This window comes from Propithecus coquereli, unplaced genomic scaffold (assembly GCF_000956105.1).
Source record: "Propithecus coquereli isolate 6110/MARCELLA unplaced genomic scaffold, Pcoq_1.0 Scaffold574, whole genome shotgun sequence".
NCBI classification, from domain to species: domain Eukaryota; kingdom Metazoa; phylum Chordata; class Mammalia; order Primates; family Indriidae; genus Propithecus; species Propithecus coquereli.
In genome coordinates, this window is record NW_012151663.1 from 1,436,579 (window position 1) to 1,462,332 (window position 25,754).

A 25,754-nucleotide genomic window follows, 5' to 3' on the forward strand; every position below is an offset into this window, starting at 1 on the left:
TAACTGTGAGGAGGAAAAGCCTATGAAAATAGCCTATGAAAACAAAGTGAAGTTATCAAAAGACGAGGACCCAAGGAGATATGTGTGTGTGCGTGTGTGTGCGTGCGTGTGTGTGCGTGTGTGTATCCCTTTGTATGTGGAAAGATGCTGAGGAAATAGAAAATAGTAATAATAATATACTATTACCATAAAAGGAACAAATAATTAAATTTTCATGCCCTTTAAATGTTGGAGAATTGCTCTCCTTTATATTTGAGGTTTAATAAAATTCGAGCCAGTTGGCCTCGATTCAACAAATACTTATCGAGAACTTCCTGTCTGGCCGACTTGGAGATACAAGGATGAGTAAGACGCAGTCCCTGCCCTCGGTGCTTGTCGTCTGCCAGGGACAGTGGGTGAATGGCAAACGCTTATGTAACAGAGTGGGGTGAACTCTGAAGTCGGGTGTGTGTGCATTGCTGCGAGAACACCGGTGAAGGAGGAACACGTTCCAGCTTGGAGATGAAGAAGGCTGGTGAGAGAGGCCACGTGCGAGGCGCGCCTTGAAGGCCGTGCAGGAGTCCTCGGGGTGGAGACAGGGCGGGAGGAAGTGACTGCAGGACCAGAGGCAAGAAGGGCGAAGTCAAGGAGGAGGAGCATAGTGAGCAGTGAGGCCTGAGAGGCAGACTGAGGCACGTGCGCGAGGAGACAGTCCAAGGAGGGCACAGAGATGTGAAAGCGTGTGGGATGTTCTAGGAAGCAAGTCCAGTGTGCCTAGAGCATGGCGGGGCGGGGGGCTCTGCTTAAAGAGAGGGGTAAGTGACGGATGCAGAATGTGGCTTTTGAAGGTTTTGCGTGTTGTGCCAAAGAATTTGAGGCAGTTCCGAAGGCAGTGGGGACGACCATGACGGGGTGGGTGCCGGAAATGGTTTGGAAATAGGGCCTGGAAACCGAGAAGGCATCAAGGAGGAGGCCATCTCTGAGGGTTCTGGGTTGGGCGACTGGGGGGAGACATCGATGTCATTGATGGAGATGGGGCCAGGAACAGTGCAAGCGAGGGGTCGGGGAGAACTTAAGAACGAGCCAGGAAACAGGGAGCTTTAGGGCTCCGGGACACGTGGAAGCACAGACTTCGGACGAAGCCAGAGTGTAATGTTGCCCAGCCTTGCCTGCTGTCCCAGGGCTCTCTGTGAGATGTCGTCTTCTCTAACACAGCAGTTCGTCCACACGCTCTGTCTCTGCTGTATCGGACACCAGACGCAGACCACGGAGTAATGCGAGTCACATACAAATTTAATTTCTGAAAAATCTGTATAATAACACGTGGATCCTTGACTTCTGATAACTTCATTTTGTTGTCTCATCAGCGATTTTCATAGGGTTTCCCCCTCAGAGTTCTTCGTCTTTGCCTTGTACAATACTTTACATAACGTTTCAAAACTGGGATTGTGCCCTACTCCAGAATTCAGGAATGGACGCAAGTGCTTTTTCTGTCATTTTACTAGAATATTTTGTCCTCTATTCATATGTTTAATGGTGGGCATGTTTGATGTACTCATCTTCCAACTTTTAAAATAAGTGTCTTTTGGGATATTCTAAAACTGTAACATCTGAATAAAGATTCCTCAAAAAAATAATTTAAAATTTTTAAATTATATATAAAACATAATATAAAATCAATTTCAATTTATTAAAAATCAGCTGTTACTTTATTTACCCTTAATGTGAAATTCCCATCTTTAAAGGTAATTTGGAATTAATACCCAACTCTGGATGGGGTTACAAACGCCTGCTAGGTCTGACACCAGGACCCTCGTGATCACTGTGTCTGACGGCAAGTCCAGTGTGCCAACACGCGGGTGTGTGGATATGCAGGTTTGGGTCCAGCTGTGGTATCCTACCTGCTAATCAAATAAAAATGCTGAAGACAGAGCATCTCCTCCATTCTTCAGTTTCATTTCTAAATGAATTCAAAGGCCGGCTGTATAGGATTCCTTCTGTTCCCCGCCAAATGCAGCTTTTTCGTAAACAAAGAAGCCTGGATAACTTTACCAAAGTAGCTCCTTAGGATTCTGCCAGTTAGTGCGGCAAGTTCCGCAAAAGGTTGTTCAATTCACACCTAGGAAAGAGGAGAGAGAAGGGTGAAATTCTCTCTTTCCCTACTATAGAGAAAAGGCAGAGGGAGCCTTGCTCCTGAACGCATAAGTAAGGATTTGCAAGATGCGCCTCAGTGAACCTGCAGCATTTGTCGCTGACTCGTCCTGTTGGGTTCTTGACACTTGGGTGGGCTTTGCCTGTGGGCATTTATCTTTTCTCTATTTTTCAGAATGAAAATGGTTTTCATACTCTTTACTATAAAAAGCGTGCTTTTTTTGCTGAGCAGCATAAACAATGCAGAAAAACAAAAAGCAGAAAGTAATAATTACAGAAAAAGCTCATCGTACAAAAATCTCATTGTAAATGTGCCCTTCAAGATTTTTTCTGTGCCTATAGTAACCACAGTATTATCAACAGAAATTAGATCATACCGTAACTGGTTTTCATACCATGCTATTTTATTCTCCAACCTCCTAGTGACACTTCGCCATATCAATGAATATAGAGCTACATTACCATTTTTATTGACTATATAGATTTTTACAGAGCTTTACCAGGATTTATTATTATAAATACTGTTATAAAGTCGTATATGTACATCTTTTTACACTGGTCTGATTACTTCTTTTTCAAGAGACTTTGTTAAATATTGAATAAATACGAAAGAATATTTATAACGTATAAAATATAAAGAATAAATATAAAATGTTGCTTGTCTTGCGCCACTATTTCTATATTTTGCTACTTTTCTTCTTCCTCCTTTTCAGCCTTTTACTAAATAAGAGTTTTTTCCCTTTGTACTTTTTCCCTTCTGTTAGTTTGAAAGTTATGTACTTTGTTTCTGTTCTTCAACTAGTTACTCTAGATATCTTAACATTCATCCTTAATTAAGTCTAAAATTAATATATTTACATTCAATCAAAAACTCTTAGATAATTTGGCTCTGATCATTCTCCTCCTGACATTTCAGTATTTTAATTTTATCTTGTTTTTATAACCTCACAATTAGACATATAATTATTGTTTTCTATAATGCTCTTTTAGATTTTATCCATGCATTGACCCATTGTTTTCTATACCTTAAACCTTCCATCAGAATCATTTTCCTCCTTTCTGAAGCATAACTTTTAGAATTTCCTTCATGAGAGCCTGTTGATGATACACGCTTTTTGTTCTTGTCTGAAAAATGCCTTATTTTGCCCTTCTTTTTTGAAAAACAACTTTAAGGAGGTGTTATATGCCTACCTTAAATTCCTTCACTTTAAGTGGACAATTAAATGATTTTTAGTAAATTTACAGAGTTGTGAAACCATCACTGCAAATCTAATTTTAGAACATTTCCATCATCCCAAAAAAGAAATCTAGTGTCCATTTGTAGTCAATCCCCACTCCCATCCCCAGCCTTAGACAACTGCTAATCTACTTTCTGCCTCTAGATTTGCCTTTTCTGGACATTTCACTTCAGTGGTATCATACACTATGTGGTCTTTTATTTCTGGATTTTTTCCACTTAGCATAATGTTTTTTAAGTTCACCCATGTTGTAGCCTGTTAATACTTCATTACTTTTATCACCAAATAATATTCCAATGTATGAATATACCATATTTTTTGTTTGCCCATTCACCAGTTGATGGACATTTGGATAGTTTCTACTTTGGGGCTGTTATGAATAATTCTGCTATGAACATTTACGTAAAAGTCTTTGTGTGGACACGTCTTTTCATTTATCTTGAGTAGATAACTACAAATATAATTATTAAGTCATATGATTAATCTATTTTTAACATTTTAAGAAACTGCCAAACTGTTTTCCAAAGACACTGCACCATTTCACAATCCACTCCAGCAACCATGAGGGTGCAAGTTTTTCTACATCCTTGCTAATATTTCTTATTGTCTATTCTTTGATTATAATTATTCTTGTAAGTGTGGAGTGACATCATGTTGTAGTTTTAATTTGCATCTTCCTAATAGTAACGAGGTTAACATCTTTTCATGTGGTTTTTGTTCATTCATATAGCTTCTTTGGTGAAATGTCTGTTCAAATCTTTTGCTCTCATTCTCGAAAGATAGTTTTGCTTGGCATAAAATGCCAGGTGTGTGGTTATTTTATCACAGCACATGGAAGACACTATTCTATTTTCTTCTGGATTTTGTTGCTGCTGTTGAGGAATTGGCCATCATTCCACTTGTCATTTCTTTCTAGATAATCTGTTTTTTCTAACTGTGGCTCTTTGTTTTGTTGTTCTGTAGTTTCATTATGATATATCTACAAATATATTTCTATTTTTTGTTTGTTTATCCTATTTTGTATTGAGTTTACTGAACTTGAGGATTTAGGTCTTTCATCAGTTCTCAGTCATAATTTCATCACTTATTTTCTCCTTTTTGTTCTCCTTCTATCTTTCTGAAACTTTGTTGAGATGCATGTTAAATCTTATCACTGTAGCCTACATGCATCTTAACCTGTCATTAATATTTTCCATTTATTTTCTCCTCTGCAGCATCCTGTGGAATGTCTTCAGTTCTATCTTCCAGTTTTCTAACTCTCTCTTTGGCCATATCTAATCTGCTATTAACTCATTATTAGCTGTTACGGTAGGCAGAATAACGGACTCCCGAAGACATCCACATCCTAATCCCCAGAACCTGTGAACATGTTACTTTAGGTGGCAAAATGGACTTTACAGATGTGACTTAGCTTAAGGACCTTCAGATAGAAATATCCTGCATTGTCCAGGTGGTCCCCAATCTAACAACAAGAGCTCCTCAAAGTGCAAGAGGGAGGCAGAAAAGGGGTCAGAGAGATGAAATGGAAGAAGGAGGAGGAGAGATTTCAGCTGTTAGAGGGACTTGATGTGCTGTTGCTAGCCTTGAGGATGTAGAAAAGGGCCACAATCCAAGGAGTACAGGTGGCCTCTAGAAACTGGGCAGGGCTTTCAGCTGACAGCCAGCAAGGAATTGGGGATTTCAGTCCTATGACCACAAGGAAGTGAATTCTGCCAACAACCCAAATGAGCAAGGAAACAGATCTTCCCTTACAGCCTACAGAAAGGAACCCAGCCTTGCCACACCTTGATTTTAGCCCAGTGAGACCTGTGTCATGTTTATAACGTACAGAACCATAAAATAATAAATTACGTTGTTCTAAGCTACTGATTTTGTAGTAATTTGCTACAGCAGCAATAAATAACTAATAGGGGTTTGAAATTTTAGTTATTTTTTATCTCCAGAGATTCTTTTTGGCTCTTTTTTATTCATGTGTATAGTTCCTTATCTAATACTTATATTTTCAGACACCTTTTAAAACACTTCAGTATATTATAGTAAAAATATATCTTATAATGTGCATCTGAAAAATGCATTGTCTGAGATCTCTGCGGGTCTGATTTTGATTTCTGTTGTTTCTACTGGCTCTTGCTCACAATGCCTTGTTTCTTTATGATTTTTTAACTTTTGACTGTGAGCTTGTGTCTATTAGAAATTAACTGTTGCATTCTTTGAGACCAGCACTGAAATTATATTGTTCCGGGGAAGATTTGTGTGTGTTTCCATCAAGTGTCACCTAGGATTTCCTGGTACCACCTTAAAATAAATTCTTGGCTTGAGTTGTTTTTTGTTTGTTTGTTTGTTTTTGTTTTTGTTTTTTAGATTGCACAAGTAATGTGAATGAATTAATGTCACAAACCTCATGAATTAAGATTTTCAGGAAAGATTTTTTTTCCCCACCCAGCACCAAACTGGATTAAATAAGCTACTTACCATCCCCTTCTGGCTGAGGATGAAGCCCTGTGGGGTCCCAGATTTAAGTAGGAATTTCCTATCAGGTTGGCCACCTGGGGGACGAGGGCTTACCCTGTTTCATTGTACCATCCAAACAGAAACTCTGCAACACTAGCCATAGCTGATGTCCCCAGCGTAAAATCTGGTTTCTCTCTCTGGATTCCAGTTTTCAGTCTATGTTTTGCTTGATTCTGAGGATTTCCTAGTGTCTTGCCAGTTCAGCAGTGTTTTAAAAAAGATGATTTTCATCTCATCCAGCATTGTTACTTATTTTCAGAAGGCTGGTTCACAGTGACAGTTACACCATATTGTCAGAAGTGGAGACGCCTGATTCTTTCTTTAGGGTGAATTCTTGCATGTAGAATTGCTATGTTAAAAGGTATGCAAATGTAAAACTTTGACACATATTGCCATATTATAAAGGCTTGTTTTCTGTTCAAGAAAATGAAATAGGGCCGGGCGCGGTGGCTCACGCCTGTAATCCTAGCACTCTGGGAGGCCGAGGCGGGAGGATTGTTTGAGCTCAGGAGTTCGAAACCAGCCTGAGCAAGAGCGAGACCCCGTCTCTACTAAAAATAGAAAGAAATTAATCGGAGAACTAAAAATATATAGAAAAAATTAGCCGGGCATGGTGGCGCATGCCTGTAGTCCCAGCTACTCGGGAAGCTGAGGCAGGAGGATTGCTTGAGCCCAGGAGTTTGAGGCTGCTGTGAGCTAGGCTGACGCCACAGCACTCTACCCTGGGCAACGGAGTGAGACTCTGTCTCAAAAAAAAAAAGAGAAAAGAAAAAGAAAATGAAACAGAAAAACAAATCACTGAATCATTTGCTGAATTGCTTTCAGATTTGCCTCTACCACCTATGAAAGGAAAGGGGAATGAATGTGTTTGATATCTGGACAAGAGACAAAATTTACCAATCAGATAATAACCCCTCAAAATCAAATTATGTGATGTTTATAGGTGGTAAGGTAGGAGTTCAGAAAAGACATAACATTTAAATCCAGCCGTGCCACCCTCAGCTTGGGAGTCTTCAGTGGTTCCCGTGGCCTTCATGGTAATGTTCAGCGTCCTTAAAGTGGACCCTGTGGCCTTGCGTGGCCTGGCCCCGCCTTCTCTGCACCCTCGTCTCTCCTCCCAGCTTGCAGGCTCCAGCCTCACTGGCCTTATCTCTGTTCCTCAAATGCGCTGACATCCTTGTCACCCCTGCACTTACTTCCTACCTGAATGTCCTTTCTCGCCTCCCCCAACCCCACTCCACCCCATTGCCTGGCTGACTCACTCTTCCTTTAGCTCTCAGTTTACATGTGACTTTTTAAGAGAGACTTTCCCTGATCTTCTGGTGTAAATGACCTCCAGCACATACACATACACACTCCTGCCTGTGCATGCAGATAGCTGGTCGACCTGGTATCTCAGGGACAGAGACTGTGTTTATGTGCCTCGAAGCATCTGGTCCTCCCAAAAGAGAGCTAGAGAGTGAGAGCGAGAGAGACCACGCTCTTTTAAAGCACCCGTTCTTCTCCTCCACGGCACTCGCTGCAGTGGCGTTGTCAGCGCGCACCTCCTCCACTGCTGCGTTCCGGAACCCAGCTCGGTCCCGGGTGCACGGTGAACCTTCACGGCGTAGACGGATTTAAACACGAGTGGCTGCAGTTGGGCGAGTGGAGCAGACAGACGCCGACAGATCGCCCGGGAAGTCGTAGAACACGTGGGAATATGAGGGAAAAAACCAGAAAAGATCAAAAAATTAATAATCTATAACTCAGCAAGGAAATATGAGTGGTCCTTTTTGATCTAACAGCTGTCATGTAAAAATAGACTTTTATGACTAGTCCATAAGCAGGGAGAACAAAAGGAGAGGTACTCGCAGTCCAGCCTGAGGTGTCAAGGTGAGGCGCTCGCCTGGATTCCCAGGTGGTTTGCGGATCTCCCCGGGAGACGCAGAGCTTCCCATCTCCGCGATGCTCACAGTGTCAGGCAGTAGAACGGATCCTAGTTCTTTCATTCCTGTAGATTGACGGTAGTTCCTCTGTTTTCCCCTTTTCCTTTTCGTGGCTGGCTTTGCTTTAAGCGATCCCATTGGTTCCTTTTAGCCTTGGCGGTTATCTCCGAGGGTGTTTGCCTGTTACATTCTGAACAGGTTCACTGTGTTCGTCAGGTATCAGAGTAACACCGCTTCTGCCGTCCTTGACACCATCACCAACATCCAACCCAAAGAGAGTGGAGGTGGCGTGGGAGAGACCCGGGAAGCCATCGTGTACAGGTTATCTGAAGACATGCTGGGCAAACTGCCCCCTGACTACATCCCTCACGAGGTGAGCTGTGCTCTGGGCCCACTGGCGTTCGGGGCTATTCTCACATTTAACAGTGAGTCTGATTACCACAAAAACAGCGATCTACCTGTCGTTGCCTATGTGGCGGATTACCTGTGTTGTAAATTTTGTTTGACTGTGTTACTAAACTCTGTGTCTCTCGTCGTTCATGTAACCCTGTCCTCACTCAAAACTTAAAAACATCAGGAAAAAACATCATTTTCTATGATTTTTTTTGTTGCTTTCTTTTAAAAATTCCTTCCCAAGTTAATTCCTCCCCAGTCAAAGCTTCCACACTGACCCAGTTATATATCAGCTTCAATGATGCCTTAAGGTGTGCTAAAAAACAAGTCAAAAAGCTTTAGGGCCAAAAAGCAATGGTGTTGATGATACGGCATCCTTTAAGATGCTCAAAATATTTTAACTGTAGGTAATGACCTGTTTACCCGATTTACTTTTAATCACTTCTGAAACTGATTGAATAGGGTTGAACAATTAGCAGAGATATTATTATAAGCACCCAGTTATCAACCTGAAGTTTTCCATGCACTGCACTTAGCCAGTCATTAGAAGGAGGTTGTAATGGGGCAGCAGCTGGTGTTTTTTGAGCGCTGGTTACAAGCCGGGCCCTGCGCTAAGTGCTTTATCCACATCATGTCACTCAGTGCTCAGGACAGTACTAGCAGAAACCAAGCTATGTGGTAGAGCAAGAATTTGAATGCAAAGTGATCCGATTCCAAACCCTGCAAACCTTATCCACTTTGGCATGCAACGAATGCTCCCCACAATAGAAATGCTTTCTTGCCTCTTAAAACAATTTTTGTTTCCATTGTGTAGATAGGTACCAAGCAAGACATTTGGTTAAGACATTGAAACCAATGGCTTCATGTAGGAATAATTATAGCAAATGGAGAAAATATTTTTTAGATGAATAAATACTGTAAGTACGTACTTTCAATAGTTTATTGTGTGTGGTCTTCAAAAGACCAGAATACTTGCCTTTAAAGATTTTTAAAACTGGCATGTGAAAGTGAGATAAAACGTCCTCTAGAACACAGGGTTGGTATTACCAGAGGAAACTCTGAAGACCTGTGATAATTTGGCCTGTCCAGGCTTAGCTGGGGCCACTTCGCCAGCAAGACCTCCGTTCTGGCAATTTCCTACCAGAAACTGAGTGTCAGGGACGTTATTAAATGGACTCCCGGATGGGAAAGGGTTTGTTCTAAGAGACATCTAAAACTTCTTCCTATTCCAAGGTCACTTACTTTTTAGTGTCCTTTATTTTATAAAAGAGATGTGTTCTTGAAAATGTGGCCGTAAAGTGAATTTTATAAATCAAAATATAATCATGCTACTGACTTCTATAGTAAAAACAAAGTTACATTACTGTGGAGGAGACCACCTGGTTCCAGAAACATAATGAAAATCCTATATAAGACTACAGCAAATCTTAAGTTTTATTAATAAAAAAGCAATTTTAGGCTGGAACAGTAATCATACCCACAATAAAATCAGTACTAAAATTACATTTTCTAGAGTCCAGGTTTTTCCTAAGCACGTATCTCTCGCAAGTGAAGCTGGTCTTTTAAAACCCTAAGCAGGACAAGGTGACTTGTTTGGGGCTGTTAGCAAACCAAAGGTACCTGAGCTATTGACTCGACTTTGCAGTCAACGCCTGGGCTCGATTTTCCACTCACGGGGCGAGAACGCATTTCTACGATTTCCCCTTTCCTTAAGAGTGAGTCTCCGCTCTCGCAGTGTGGTGATTTAAAGGGACGCTCTGTATGCTGTTCAGCCACTGAAAGCCGGAGACGAGAACGAGTCACTGGAGACTGCAAAAATGCAGGTTCTGGAAGCAGGAATTTGGGAGAATACCTGGAGGCTGTTATGTTGGACTGGGTTAGGGGCCTCCCCTGACATGCTTGACTGTGATTTTGGCATCATTTCCAACACCCACAGACGCAGCCCCACTCGGGCCGTTGGGTTTAATGTCACTGCTTCCCTCTGAGTCTGTGCTTTCCCTCTTCATCCCTTGCTTCTTAGAGGTGACCCAACTGCAGCAAAGCAGAGGTGCCACTGCTGAAAGGAAACTTCCGTGCTATGCCAGAGACCTGTCCCGTAAAGCGAGGAGGCTGGTCCCAAGGGCTCTGAAGCCCGTGCGTCTCTAGCGTCCCATGCCTCAGGGAGGGGCAGTGGGCGTCTCTGTGACTCTTTGGACTGTCCTGGGGTTTCGTCTGTCCTGGTCCCTCAGATTTTGGCATCTCTTTGATTGTGACCAGCAGAAAGTTCAAATCTTTATGAGTCAGTATTTGCAGTCAATCGTTTCTTGGGCATATGTCACTAAATTGAAATGGGTATAGGTATTGGCTTATTTTCCGATAATTGTTATATTTTTATTGTTCCCACAACCAGAGGCTTTTGTATCAATCTCTTCAAAATGGTCGATAAATGATGTACCAGAAGGAACAAATGACAGGTGCTATTGAGGTCTTCCACGAAGTCAAACATTTTCCTTGATTAGATTAGGAAAGGCTCTCCTTAGCCACCACAGCCAAGGCAACAATGATCTTTGGAAAAATACAGCTAATCATATTCGTTGGTAACTGCTCTATAAAGATTTTGGCTGTATTAACTTTCTGTGACATTTCTAATAACAACTCTGCAAGCATAATGAAAAAAATTCCACTGTACTCTTATGAAGGTTAGGTTGCAAAAAAAAAACATTTAACTGACACCTAGTACTTAATTATTTGAAAGAGGAAAAGGTACAATTTTATTTTAGCCTTTAAAAGTACATTTCCAATTATCAACTAAGTACAATCAGTAGGAAATAGAAGTCATTTCAGTTGAACAGTAGTTTTTGAAGCTCAGAAAATGGGGACTTTAATGACAAGTTTGGTTCTGCAAGAGCTATTTTAGAGATCATTTGGGCTGGTAGAGACACATCCAGAGGAAGAAAAAGAATTGAGAAAGGAGAGGTCGTCGGAAGAGAAATGACAGATGTTAAAAGTTCCTTTATTGTGTTGCATACTTTGTTTTAGGTGAAAGCTCGCTTGATAAAGATGGGACATCTTAATTCAATGAACATATTTCTTAGACAAGAAATTGACAGAATGCAAAGAGTCATCACAATCCTCCGCAGTAGCCTGAGTGACCTAAAACTGGCCATTGAAGGGACAATCATCATGAGTGAGGTGAGCAGTCATTATCTCAGTGGTCATTTCCCTCTCTTGTTGTTTCTTATTCACATGTTTTAACTTTGTCTCCTCCAGAACTTGAGAGATGCCCTGGACAACATGTACGATGCTCGTATACCTCAGATCTGGAAAAGAGTGTCCTGGGATTCGTCTACACTGGGCTTCTGGTTTACTGAACTTTTGGAAAGAAATGCTCAGTTTTCTACTTGGATATTTGAAGGGAGGCCTAATGTGTTCTGGATGACTGGTTTCTTTAACCCCCAAGGTATGTGCTCATAGGCAAGCGGGCAAATTTGGAATTCGTGTGTAGTTGGATAGTAGCATCGCGTGATGAATGTACATGCTACATACAACAATAAGGACGTGTAGCTTGCTGCGTGCTGTACATATCCTTTCAAAGGTTGGAGAACATGGGCGATCCTTCTGTGTTTGCACAATCTGAAATTCTTCCTATCATATTTCTTCCACAATGTGCTGGAAAAACCCTTCCTTTTTCTTTTGACCAACTTCAGCAAACCATCAATCTGTGGTTAGGACGTGTGAAAGAGTGAAAAACGGTTTCTCTCAAACTTTAGCTTTTAAATGTTGGTGAAAATGTCAAAAATGAAGCAGCAAAAGATGTAAAAAGTGGTGCTAGGGTTCAGAAAATCAGACTGAATGATCAAAAATGATCATTTGGCAAAAGTACTCAGTGAGCTTTGGGGTCTTTCTTCCCTCGGGTTTTTGTTTTTCCTGAAAGAGTGCTTTATAATTCTGCTTCATTTACTCCTTCGTTCTAGAAATGTCTGCAAAGGCGTCATAGGCTTGATGTCAGAGAGTTTATAAGGTTCGGAAACATGACAACTTTTTGTCTTAATACAATGTGAATAGTTTAACTTCAAGTAATTCTTGGCCAAGGTGAAGAAATGTTGAATTCCTTCTGGCCCAGCACCTCATAGCTTCATTGGTAATACCGTTTAAGAAATATTCACACTCACAGATTTAGGGTGAATTATTGCTACTTGCAACAATGTGGTTGAATCTCATAAAACAATGTTGAATAAAGGAAACCAAACAGAAAACATTACATATTGTATGATTCCATTTAAACAAAGAATAAGAACAGGTGCAATGGAGCTACGGTGTTAAGAGTCAGGATAATAGCTACCCTTGGAGGGAGGGCAGTGAGGAGAAAAAGGCAAAAAGGGACTTCTGGGGTCTGGGAATGTTTCATTTCTTGATCTGGATACGGGTTACATGGCTGAATTCCCTTGCGGAAAATTCCTTGAGCTGTACACTTACAATTTGTGCAGTTTCCTTTGTATCATACTTTAATCATACTTTAATAAATATTATACTTTAAAAGTATACATTTAATTGTCCTATGCATATATATATTTATTCACTGCATGCATTTTCAAATGCCTTAAAATTTTCTAAATTTGAAACACTTAGCCATGGTGATTTCTGTGAGCATACCAAATTATACATAGTACAATGTGATGTCAACAGCGTTTAGAATTGCAAAGGGCAGCCCCCAGATTTCACTTATCTGTTTTCCTCTCAGAATTTCCATTGAATTAAGGAAGGAAAATTTTTATTATTGTTCTCAGATTTCATGTGTCTACCTAGGAGTCCCTTTCTTCCTCACGAGCCCTCAATCTGAGTAAGTTGTCATCAGGTAATCCTTGGCTGGGAAGCCCGAAGAAAAAGCATTTAACTTAATAAGGATTGTTCCACCACCTTCCATTTGCCAGCCCCTCTGCCAGGTGCTTTTGGTAGAGAGACATTTAAGACCTGATTCCTGCCCTAAAGGAGCCAGTAATCTGGTTGGTAAGACAGAAACGTCAGCAGCCCTAATGTAATGTGGTAAATGTCCCACCGTGTGAGAACGGAGTGCCACAGTGGCACAGAAGACAGGGAGATTAATCTGCAAAGAGCTTCGCACAAGAAGCAGTGAGTAGGGTTTGCCGAGATGCAAAGAAAAAAAAAAAGGAATATTCCAGGTAGAGGCCTGACCCAAGACGAGGCATGTCCCCCGGAACAAGGAGACTCGAGCGGCTAGGGCTGGGGGTGGGGAATGAGGCTGGAGCAGGAAAAGGCTTCTGGGGGAGCTCGGGCTCTATATGAGAAGATAATCCCAGGAGAAGGCAAGGGGTAGACCAGAATATGGGGGCCCAGTGCAATGAGACTCTCACAAGGTCCAAGCAGAGATCCTGGGACCTTGGCCAGGTGCAGAGCAGGGGACAGGCTGGATTAAATGGGGCTCTCTGAGAGAGCGAGGAGAGCAGCCGTGCTTGGGCTGAAGGCAAGGTCCAGGACGGGAGCACTGGACGAGGGATGATGGGCTGGGCATGGAGCGTGGGATGTGTCAGCTGCTGCTGGTCAGACACCCAGGTGGGAGGGGTTTGGCTGGCTTCGAGTTCAGGAGAGGTGTAAGGACCAGTGATGTTAAAGACTGCAAGGGCGTTGAGTGTATTTTTGCTATTCCGAAACCAAGGCAGTGAGGCGGGTTCGTTCCGGCTTTCCATAGACACAGATGACTAGTCCTGTCATTTATCACGGCACACGCATTCTTTCTGTGATTGTTTTTTTTTTAATTCTTCATCAAAAATGTAACTTAAGAGGGCAAAATGTTGATATGAACTATTCTCTACTTGTTAATATTCGTTAAGAAATGTTACGAACCAAAACAATATTTAAAGAAATACAAATATAGGTAGACATTTCGGTTGATTTCTTACTTGCCTATGCTTGTTAATAATATCAATCCTTTCTCTTCTCCTACACTTCCGTTTTCGGTTTCGATTCTTTCTCTCCTGGCTGTCTACGTCTCGTAGAGCCTGGACATCGTCAAGCTGCTCTCTGCGCGCGCGCACACACGCCCTCACCGAGATCGCTCTCCGTGCGTGGCACAGAAGACGGGAAGCCAACTCTTCCTGAACACTAGTCACTTCTCTGCTTCCTTTTCCTTCTTATGACTTGAGGGACAAATTACTTTCTGTCCCACGTCACTTGGAAATCTGGAAAACATGAGGATTACAGCAACTCCACACATGTTCACAGGCAGGGTGCAGATAAAGTTCTTTCCAACTTTAGTGGGCAAGCCTCTCTGCCCGCTATTTGACACCAACAATTGGTTTCTCAACATGAATGTGTCTCCTGGGGTTTATGTCTTCTAACTTAGGCTCCTTCAGTGAAATAATTTCTTTCTTTGGTTCCAAACATTTAAGGAGTAATGACTTAAAAAAAAAACCCGTGAATTTAAGTAAAACACAATGCAGTTTGCAAAGAGGCCATAGTTTCATCACAAACATATTATATATATAGTAGTCAAAATCACCTAGACTATAAAGACTATAAAACACTTGAAAATGTTTTATTTGCGTATGACTTCATTTTTATCATCTTGCAATGTGGCATCTGATCCTGTTTGGTATGTGTTTCCCGTGGTGCCTCTGGTGACTGCTCCTCGGACCTAAATGCTCGTGAGGACAGGTGAGCGACATGCCTCATTTGCCCCCGGTCAGCGTCCGTGCTCCTGCCGATTGTGGCACTGCTGTCTGCCTGTGGCAGCCCGATATTTCACATGTCGTAGCTGCAGAGGCTCATCTGGCATTTCCAGCCCCCTTCACAATCGTTGCTGTGGCAGTTGACAGGTTCAACTGCGTGGCAATTAGACTCGATTATTAAAACAGTCAAGCTCTCTGTATCTGTGGCTGTAAAATATTTATTCCATGTGCAGCTTTTTTCAGTGGGTGGATTTGCCTCCCAGTAGATTATTCAGGTCAGAGGACCTTGAGCGCCATTGGGTTTTCCTGGCATTCAATGGTGCACGCGTTCACGTCTCATTTGAGACTGTGTGTCTTGGGGTTCTCGAAGGATTGCTTTGGTCTCCTTTTCCCGCAGGTGTGCCTTTTCAGGGGGTCACGTACACATGATTTAGATTCTAGCGTGTGGTTGAGTATGTGTGTGTGTCTGTGCTATATGCGGGGACGTGTTCAAACCTAAAGAACGTGGGTTCTGATGAGCCCGACTTCACGCCAGGGTGCCGACGGCCTTTCAGAGCCTCTTAACTGACAGCCTGGCTTTGACGTTGGATGCGAGGTTGACTCACAGGTGCCGCTAACGAAACGGAGGCAGAAGCCCAGCTCACTCCCCACGTCTCACACCTCCCTATTAGATTGAACCTCGCAGCGTCATTATTTTCCAAATGTTTAACTCAATCTGGAGCTTGATGCCATCTAGATGCCAAACTGTGCTAGTTTGTTCTGTTATTTTTTTCTCGCTATCTTGACAAGCCACACGTCTGTTATAATAGATATCAGTGACAACTCACTATTCCCTAACACAAATCTACATTTTTCGGTTAGAGAGGATTTTGCTGAAGCAAGAGGATGGATAATTTTTGTCCTGTTATCTTGTGTTTCTAGAATAATATCCACAGCCTGTTGCCTGTGTGTTTGTTTACAGGGCAGCGTCATCAGCCAGCCTCAGTTCCGGAAGCTTTGTCTTGATCGCCGCTGTAAAAGCCTGCTGTTTGTCGAGGTGGGGAAGCGCACCAAGGGTTAGCAGAACTGTGGTCCTGGGAGGGGCCGGGGGATATCCTCTAATCTAGTGGCCATTGTAAGCGTGCCCCAGGGCTACTGTTTGGTGAATGAGAGCCACCCTTAATGTCTGAGGGAGTTAGGTGAATGAACCTCGGGGTCCTAAATCTCCATTTGAGCAACAGCACTGACCTGCCGTGTCCCCCAATCACAGGACTGTAGAAACGCCTCTGAGTCAATAACACCCATCCTGCTTGCCCTTTGTGTGGGGGGTGCTTTTATGCACCGGCCTTAGACTCAGCTCTTGTAATTCTAGTCTCTGCACATATTCACCTTCCTTACCAGCCACGCTGTCCCTTGTCATCAGGCCAGCCCCCCTCACTACACTGAAGCTGCTCCTCCAAGGCCACCACGTCTAAGCACCTCCCTGCCGACTTCCTTCTCCTGGCTATGGCTAGGATACCGACCCTGGAAGCTCATCCACACCTTGGCATCCATCTGGGCCTTCCCTCGGGTCTCTACCTGCCTCTCAGAGGCTGCTTCTCAGCGCCCTCCGTGTGCTCTTCTCGGGCGAGTGCTGCCCTTGGTCTTGGCCCCTCATGACCTCAGCCATCCTCACAGATCTACTGTTCATCTCTTCCTACGACGGACTCATCGGAAGTCCCAGTGCAGGGTTCTGATTCCTCACTTCCAACTGCCAAGGAAGGATATTCCATCCTCCTGTGAACCTCACCAGCGCCACATCCTGGTCCTCTTCCTCCGGATCCATCCTTGTCGGGTTCTGCTGTATCTGCTTGTGCGCCATGCTGCAGATCACCCGAACCCTTGTGAGTGGTCCCCTCCTGTCACACAGCTTGGAAGAGGGAAACCAGGACAGCACAGTGTCATGGAAGACGAGGAGGGGAGGGTAGTGACAGACGGTAGTGGCAGGTGCTGCAAGAGGTCAAGTAAAATGGGCCAAATGGTAAAATGGATTTTCCCACAAGGAGACTGTTGGCCAGAGAAGTCTCAGCGGGGCAGGTGGGGAGGTGGAGGAGTCTGATTTCCGAGTGAGTGTGAGGACAACATGGATAATCCTCTCAAGACATTTGGCGTAGAAGAGGAGAAGCGAGTTGAAGGAGTAGGAATAAGAAGAAAGGGTTTCTTTCTTTTTTAACAGTGGGAGAGGCTCGAGCCTGTTCAGATGCTGGTGGGAAGGAGCCAGGAGAGACAGGGAGAAGCCGGTGATACCGGAGAGGGGAGAAAGAGGCAGGGGGTGACACGGCACCCACAGGTGGAGAGCTGCGCTCCCGGCACGCGGAGGGACACGGCGCCCCGCAACGAGATGAAAGGGAGGAACGAGCACAGGTGTCCATAGCGGGTGAGCAGAGCGTAGGCTCGGTGGCAAGAAGTTAAGGGAATTCCCATCTAACGCTTCCTACATTCTGACTGAAGGAGAGACAAAAATCCTGAGAGCAAGAAGGTGTTGGAGGAGGGATTTAAGGAGAATGGGAGAAGTTCGAGAAAGGGGACATCTGTATTCTGCTATGATCGGGGTCTTGCCAGGCAAGTGGCGAGAAGGATGGATCCAGACTAAACAGGGAGGGGAGTGGAGAAGAGGGGCGGAGTTGAGGAGAAGGTCAAGGAACTGAGGTCGGTTTGCTGCAGGGGATACAAGAGACCCGGCGTTGCCGGGTGCTCGGCAAAGGTGGGCAGATGGGCAGATGCAAGGACAAAGAGGGGAGGGACACGTGGCCAGAGGCTGTGGTGGTCAGCGTGGCAGAGATTCTCACCAAGGGCAGAGGGACTGGGACGGGCAAGGTCCTCAGGGCCGAGCCGGGTTCCGGGCAGGCGGGCGGTGGGGAGAATGCTCCGTGAAGAGGCGGAGAATGTGGGAGTTCGTCAACCACAGAACCACGCCAGAGGGAGCGACGGAGAGTGTGGGGGAGAGGGGAGACGCGGGAGGGGGGTTCACGGGGAGGAAGCATAAACTAGCCCAGGGAAGAGGTAGATCAGGGCGGGGAATTACATTTTGGAACACGGGACACGGTGGATCTAGCTAATCCCAGCCTCGACAACAGAATTAGTCTCCTATTTATACTCAAGTTTTGCTGGAGCCAACCATGTCCTGATTAATGGCATTTCGGAGAACACGTGCAGCCCAGGAGGCCCGGGAAGGGGTCGGTGCATCCCACTGACAGCCTTCCTGGCATCGTGCTCCTGCTATGAGCCTTTCCCTTCCCATGTGTCAAACTTGCTCTTAAAACAAACATGGGCGCTGACTGTCAATGACCTGTCTTGCGCAGCTTTTTACAGAGCGGCGGTTCCCAGACGTGCCCACACAGTAAAATCACTGGGGAGCTTTTAACGCACACTGAGGCCTGGGGTCCCAGGACAATTGTATCAGAATCTCTGGGAATGGGGCCTCTAGAGTCTGTACTGTCAATTTTCTTAAAAGCTCCCTTGGGCATTCTAACGGGTGAAGAACCTTGACCTTAGACCTCTGCGTCCCAGTATGTGGTCCCCCAGCTGGTAGCAACAACACCCTCTGGAAGCTGGACAGAACTGCAGATCCCAGACCCTTGATCAACCCACTGAACCAGAACCTGCATTTTAATTAAACTCCCTTCCCCAGGTGGTTCCTATGGACTTTGAAGTTTGAGAAGCTCTGCCTTAAAACTATACTGATCCCTCCTCCAGAGATTGTGATGTAATGATCTGGGCTGTGACTTGGGAATTGGGAGTTTTGGGAGCTTCCCTGGTATTTCTAATGTTTGGCAGTTCGAGATCCCCGCCTTACAGCGTCTAGCAAAGAGTCGGGAAAGGCAGTTGGTGCATTTTTATTCAACTGGGTTGATCAACCCCATCTTTGTTTAATGATTTCTGACCTTGTATTTAACTTACCAGTGAACTGAATTTGCTTCTCATTTGGGGAAAAAACTGCCTGTCATAAACTTGTGGCAGGAACATCATTTCTCCTCATCTCCAAAGATGCTATTGGGAGGCTTAGTAATTGATTAGACAGGAAATACTGCACAGCCTAAGGCCCATTACAGAGGAACTGGTTCATTCATTAAAGAAAAAAGTTTCCTATTTTGGGTAAAGGACCTTCATTACAGAATACTAAGCAACTCTTTATAAACTTGGTAAGAGCAAACTTCCTGATTAGTTATTTCTTTCATCTTTTCTAAGACCTGTATAAAATGATACTGAAAGCACTATACAGCTTTCTTAAGCCAACTGATCGCACAAATCAAACAACAGTAATTAGTATGCTAAAATGTTGGATTACTACTATTGTAGGGATTAACACAGCTCTTTTAAAGAAAAATATATCAATAGCCTTTTATACAGGCTTCAGAAAAAAAGTAGATTTTGATTCTGTTAGACTTGATGTCAGTCTACAGAAAGATGGTCATTCATTTTAAATTCAATAAGGAATAATTCATTGTATTCACTACCCTCGAAAACAAAACCATCAAGACTTGAAAAAACAAGTACCTTCTCCATGTTCACTGAACGTGGCAATGGCCCGTGGAATAGCTCCCTCCCCTCCACTCTCAGGCCTCAAATGTATTTATTTAACGTTTTCCTTTCTTAATAGCGCAAGGTGACGTAAGTGCGTTCTAGACTCCACCCAGAGGCACACCAAGAGCGCTCCCTAAGCATTAGGAGGCTTGCGGTTGAAGTCAGCTAGACAACGTCATGTACGTACTTCCTAGTAGGGAGAAGAAAGGAAATAGTCTCACCTTAATTGGACTCGAGTTTTTCAGAGCTTCTAAAGATGACTGACGTCTCTGAAGCAGTTTGCTACATAAGAGAGAATCCAGCTCATTCCTCACCTGGCACCTGTGACGCTGTCCTCAGAGCCACATGGAGTGAGGTCAAATTTCCAGTTAGTTGGAACTTAAAATGTTACAGAAAAAGTCAATTATTCAATTTGTGCAGATGGATGGTTAAGACCAGGATTCGTGCCTTATACATTCCGACCTTTGGTGATGAATTTTAAAAGATCACAAAATGGGGTCAATTTAATTCCAAGTCCTCTGCTTGGGTATCCAGTGTCTAATTCACCACATGCATGCACGCTTAAGGTTGAATGATGAAAATGACATTTTCATGGAGTGACTTAGAAGGAGGATCGGGTTTTATTGTTGTGCTCGTATGTACCACCGACCGGCAAACACACAAAATGTTTACTACTAACGCGTGGGATCCCCAGTGTTTGAAATGGAAGTGGTGACAGTCACATGCTGATCAAACCACCGCACACGACTTCACATAGAGTACAAGCACCCACCAGCACTCGCTGCCAGGCAGACTTCCTCCTTGTTTCCTGCCCTCCATAGTCACAAAACCATCCTTTCCTGTTAGACACTCTCATTTTCATGAAACTATAGCTGTATAAGAATCTCCTATAAAAGTCCTTCCCTCAGCTACTCTGGTTAATTGATCAACGTTTCTTTTGGATTAATGCAAGGGCCTTTCTTTAGCACCCCAAATCCTATTTTAGTGGGTGCTCTGAGTAAGCTTTCTAAGATGCAAATACAACCAAATCATTTTCTTACTTAAAATATTCAGTGGCTTCCCACCATCTACAGAATCAAGTCCAAACTCTGACCCTGAAAAAAATCACACCTCTACCTTTGTTCTACCCTCACCTGCCACCCCAGCCCACCCATACCTTTGCACACGCCGTTCCTCTAACTGGACTTGTCCCATCCGGCAAACTCCTATGTGTCTTTCAAGAGTCACCTCCAACTCCATCTTCTCCGTTACACCTTCCCTAAGCTGTCTTCCCGAGTGGTTAGCTTTGTTCATGCCTTTGTCCATAAAGACACCGTGCCAACGTCCTGCCTCTAGACTGAGCTCCTTGGATGTGGGGTCCATGGACGGCCTCTTCGTCTTTGTGGTCATCCCACCTAGAGCAGCGCCTGCCACACGGTGGCCACTTCAGGGAGACTGGACAAATGAATGAGAGAACGACCACACGAGTGCCTCCGCAAGTGTCGCATTTACCAACGGGGAGAACTCGACTCTCTCAGCAAAGCCGGACTAGGGGCCTGTTGTTTATTCCCAACTCCGAGGGATCTTAGCTCGCTGCTTGTCATTATGCTTTGTAGCTATTAATACCCCCTCCTCCTACTCCCATTTATACCTGATAAAATGTTACCACTTACGTGTTGGTTTGCTTCTCAGAGCTCCCTAATCCAGGAGCAGCAGGGACATGCACATTCCACAATTTTACTTCCTAGAGAGCCTCTCGATTGTCCATATTTACATGGAGGCCGAAATATAACATACAGGTCACAGGTAAGTTTGCTTAAGGTTTTGAAGTCCATTTTGAAGTCTAGGGTACTGTTTTCTAACATGGGATGCTACTTGCCAAAAAAGATTTCTCTTACTGAATCGAACAGCATGGTTTGCAAATACTAAGTTTAAAGAAAGGCCACAGTATGTGGAAGCACGTATTGTCTTAAATAACTGTATGATGTACATTAAAACATGTAGCTTTCCTTTCCAGTGTGATTGCTTTGTTTGATCAAATTGAAAGTCAGGTTTTCTATTTTGGCATCATGCCTCATGTCCTTAGACTAAATGAAATTGTTCCATTATAGCAAATAGAAGCTTGATAATGGTTTGATTCAGGTTTAATTGGAATGCTGTTCTCAGAACAGTTCGCCATTGCAGTCTCATTCCTTGATACTGTGTTTTCAAATAGAGAGTACGAGCTAAGTCTGGGTTACAGTCTTTTAGGGCTCGAGCAGCTGAAATCCCGGGAGCATTTTGAACCAAAGCCCATCTGACACAGACAGGGTGCTGCTTCCCCGCGGTCGGCGGGTGGGAAAGATTAGCTCGTCGCAGGTCCCCCAGAAACACAGTGCAGAAAGACATGTCCCCTTGGGGACTGGTCTCAGCTCCTCTCGGGATGGACACGAGGTTTGGAAACAGACAAGCAAGTAACACATAACCTCGCTTTCTCCTTGTTTCCGAAGTGGGCTGCACCAGGGCATCAAAGTCTTTTCTTTCCTTTTCTTTTTTTAAGGCTTCCTCACAGCAATGAGGCAAGAAGTGACCCGTGCCCACAAAGGCTGGGCGCTAGACACGGTGACCATCCACAACGACGTTCTGAGACAGACCAAGGAGGAGATCACGTCACCCCCCGCGGTAGGCACCGTTGGACAATAGCAAGGGCAGTTGTGGAGCCCGGGCTGGAAGCTCAAGTTCTGCTTAAAACTGAGCTACGAGTGCCTCGGTTGAGTCCCTTCGCTGTGCAGCGAGCGTTTCCTCCGTAACCAGGAGGCTGCAACGCGCAAGCCCGCTCCCTCTGCCGGAGCGGAAGGTTAATGACAGGGTCTAGTGAGTTCTGGGGATCCCCAGATGCCTTTCTCTATAATCACAAGTTATGCTTGTGTTTGCTACAAAGGATTTTCCATGCATCTTCGCTGCTGCTCGGGGCTACTCGCAGACGGACTGTGGGCAGCAGAGCCGCGCTGCGGGCGGTAGAGACCCAGCGCTGGCCCAGCGGGCCGGACTCTGGGGCCCGCCGCGTCCCCACTAGCTCCAGCGCCTGGGTGGAAAGACGCCTGGCTGCGGGGACAGCCACTGCCTGGACACTGATCCGCCCGATGAACTTGGGAAGGTTTTTTTTAACTTTTTTTGAGTCTTAACTTCATTTGTAAGGTGAGCAAGGTAATTCGCCCTCCTTATAGGCAGTGGTGAGAATTTAAACGTGGTCGTTTAGGCTTCGTGCAGGACCCTGTACAGACTCTCAATAAGGCTTGGTCCCTTTTTCCCCTTTTCTGATTTTCATTCCCCCATTTGTCAAATAAGGGGCTGGACCAGATGATTTCCAATTTCTGGCCAAAAGCTTTCTGCTGCTTTGTAACAAGGGTTGCCCTTCCTCCAGCTTCTAGGGACACACCTTCCCTGCAGCCTGGGGCCTCACCAGAAGCACCGTAAGCTCTGTCTTCCCAGGGACGATCTCTGCGAGGCGATTTCGTGCTTCTCCCAGCCTCCACCTATTATGCAGTTCCCAAATCACTTCCTCTCTTTTATTTGTTAGAGCAGCATCCTGCTTCCCGGTATCAAAATCTGTATCCATTCCCTAAGGCTGTCATAACAAAGTGCCAAAAACCCCGTGGCTAAAAACAACAGAAATGCATTTTCTGTTTAGGAGGCCAGAGTGAAAATCAAGGTAGAGCCGGCTTCTTCCCGAGGCTCTGAGGAGCACTCTTGTTCCCTCCCAGCTTCCGGTGGGTGCCCACGGTCCTCGGCAGCCTCTGGCTGTGGGTGCACCGTCCGATCTCCGCCTCCGTGTTCCCGTCCTTCCCCACCTACCTCTCTGTGCGTCCTCTCCTCTTCTCACGAGAACACCAGTCCCGTGGATTTAGGGCCTCCCTTAATTCAGTGTGTCCTTATTTAGACTAATTACATCTGCAAAGTCCTTATTTCCAAATGGTCACATTCTGAGGTTCTGGGTGACATGAATTTTTGGGTGACACTGTTCTATCTATCACACGTACCAACAATGACTTTTTAATTCTGGGACTGAAAGTACCCTAGAGAGGGACACAAGTTATTGCATGAAGGCTTTTAAGTGGTCACGTCGTTTATGCAGTTAACTAGTCACCACCATTAACTGCTCATGGTTTTACCGTCAAACCACCGTCAAACCAAACCTTTTGGTTTTTGGTTCAGTTTTTGGTTCAAAAAAGACAGTTCTCGGGCTGCTGTGGGGGCTCACACCTGTAATCCCCACACTTTGGGAGGCCGAGGTGGGAGGATCATTTGAGCCCGGGAGCTCAAGACCTGCCTGGGCAACATAGCAAGACCTTGTCTCTACAAAAAATTTAAAAAATTAGCCCGGTGTGGTGGTACACGCTTGTAGTTCTGGCTACATGGGAGGCTGAGGCAGGAGGATCACTAGAGCCCAGGAGTTGGAGGCTGCAGTGAGCTATGATGACGCCACTGCACTGCAGCCTGGGTGACAGACTGAGACAGTGTCTCAAAAAAAAAACAAACACAAAAACAAAAAACCCTGTGATCCTCATACTGTTAGCCCATTTGAGGGGCCAGAAAACACTTTGCAACTATCACGCTGTCTTTTATTATAATCTTCCTTTCCTTCCCCCTCCCCTGCCCTCACTGGACGTGGAAGCGCGAATGCGTTTGATGGGCTGGCTCCCCCGTGAGCTCCCCTCGGGCCTTCTTTGCTCAGTGAACACGTGCTATGTGGCTCCCCACCGCCTGCAGGACACAGTTCAGACTCTTCAGCTTGGCATCCAGACTCTTCCGTAGTCAGGCCCTAACTCATTTCATAACCGTGGAACCATCGCTACGTGAAATGCTCGGCCTCTTCCACTCACCCTGCCCCTGCCTGGGTGCCTGCCCCTCGCCCCGTCTTCCCCGTGCAGCCCAGCCTTCCAGGCCTCTGTCAAGGCCGCGCCTGCACGAAGGCCCCTGAGCCTGCAGGGACCTTTGACCTCAGACGTCACTGCCTCCCCCTCAGAGCTGTTGGTCAGGCAGGCCCTGGAGCAGGTGTGTGATGCTGTTCAATTCACGTCTTTGTGAACGTTGTCCTGCGCCCGCGTGCGCCTTGTGTCCCCAGTTTCATGGGGGGCACCCGTGTGAGAGCGACGCCGGGGAGGGCGGTCAGATGCTGCTGAACAGCGCTGCACCCCGCCCGCCCCTGCCACGCGCCCTCGCGCCACCTACCTCGCCCGTCCTCGGGGGGCTCTGGCGCTCCTGCCAGCCGGGCCTGGCTGCGGCCAATCTCACTTCGCCCCGACAGAGATGAGGTTGAGCCTGGGTGGGCTTGGCCAGGGCAGGCCGAGGTCCCACGTGTCACCAGCTCCAAATCCCGTTCCACGCCCCCACCTTACAGCAACTCGAACCAGACCTCTGGGGGACTCTCAGCGCCCTGCAGGGGACTGGGTGGTGCCGGCTGAGTCCACCGCCCGGGCAGCCCCCCACACTGGAACAGCCGGTAGCGGCACGTGCGTCCTGTGCTCACAGCCTGGGACACTGCAGGGGCCGCGGGCTCGCTGTTCCATTAACGCCACGTGCCGGGTGCGTCTTCCTCATCTGGTGGCGTTTCGAGACCGTTGCACGCTTTCTTTCCAAACCGACGAGCTTTGTGACACTAACTTGTTACCTATCTCCCAGCACCCAGTTTGTTTTGAAAATCCTCTTACCTTCCGCTTGGCTCTTCCAGGAAGGCGTGTACATCTACGGGCTCTACATGGACGGGGCGGCCTGGGACCGGCGGAACGGGAAGCTCACCGAGTCCACGCCCAAGGTGCTCTTCACGCAGATCCCTGTGCTGCACATCTTCGCCATCAACTCCACGGCGCCCAAGGACCCCAAGCTGTACGTGTGCCCCGTTTACAAGAAGCCCAGGCGCACCGATCTGACTTTCATCACGGTGGTTTATTTGCGAACAGTGTTGTCCCCAGACCACTGGATCCTGAGGGGAGTGGCCCTGCTGTGTGACATCAAATAGGTCCCTCCCATCTGCGGGGGCACCAGGAGCCCCACACACAGCCTGGGCTGCCGGGACTCGATGACGTGTGATCGTCTCGTCTCCCTGATAACAGCTCGCTCACTCTTTCTACATTAAAAGGATGATGTTCTAAAACTGCTGTGTTTATTTTCTTCTCATATCAATATTCAAAAAGATCTTTCTAAATTCGTGCTTTTTATTCCAGAAAATCGTATTCCATTATGATTACTTTTTAAAGATAAAGTCCTACCTTGATGTTATAACACTTTGGAAGGTTCGAGTTTTAAACATCTAACACAACATGCTGGCATGTTGCAGCCTAAAAGGGGCCTAGTAGATTAAAAAACTTTTCCCTCAAGTGAAAACCACTTTC

General features: G+C 45.4%; 1 protein-coding gene across 1 annotated transcript in view; it reads left to right on the top strand.

The window, feature by feature from the left end:
* Positions 1–25,381, top strand: part of DNAH8 (dynein, axonemal, heavy chain 8) — a 375,229-nt gene extending 349,848 nt beyond the window's left edge. The window contains 5 exon segments of the mRNA XM_012658131.1: positions 8,021–8,177; positions 11,216–11,368; positions 11,447–11,636; positions 21,923–22,044; positions 25,094–25,381. Coding sequence (XP_012513585.1) covers positions 8,021–8,177; positions 11,216–11,368; positions 11,447–11,636; positions 21,923–22,044; positions 25,094–25,381 — 910 coding nt within the window.
* Positions 25,382–25,754: the final 373 nt, after the last annotated feature.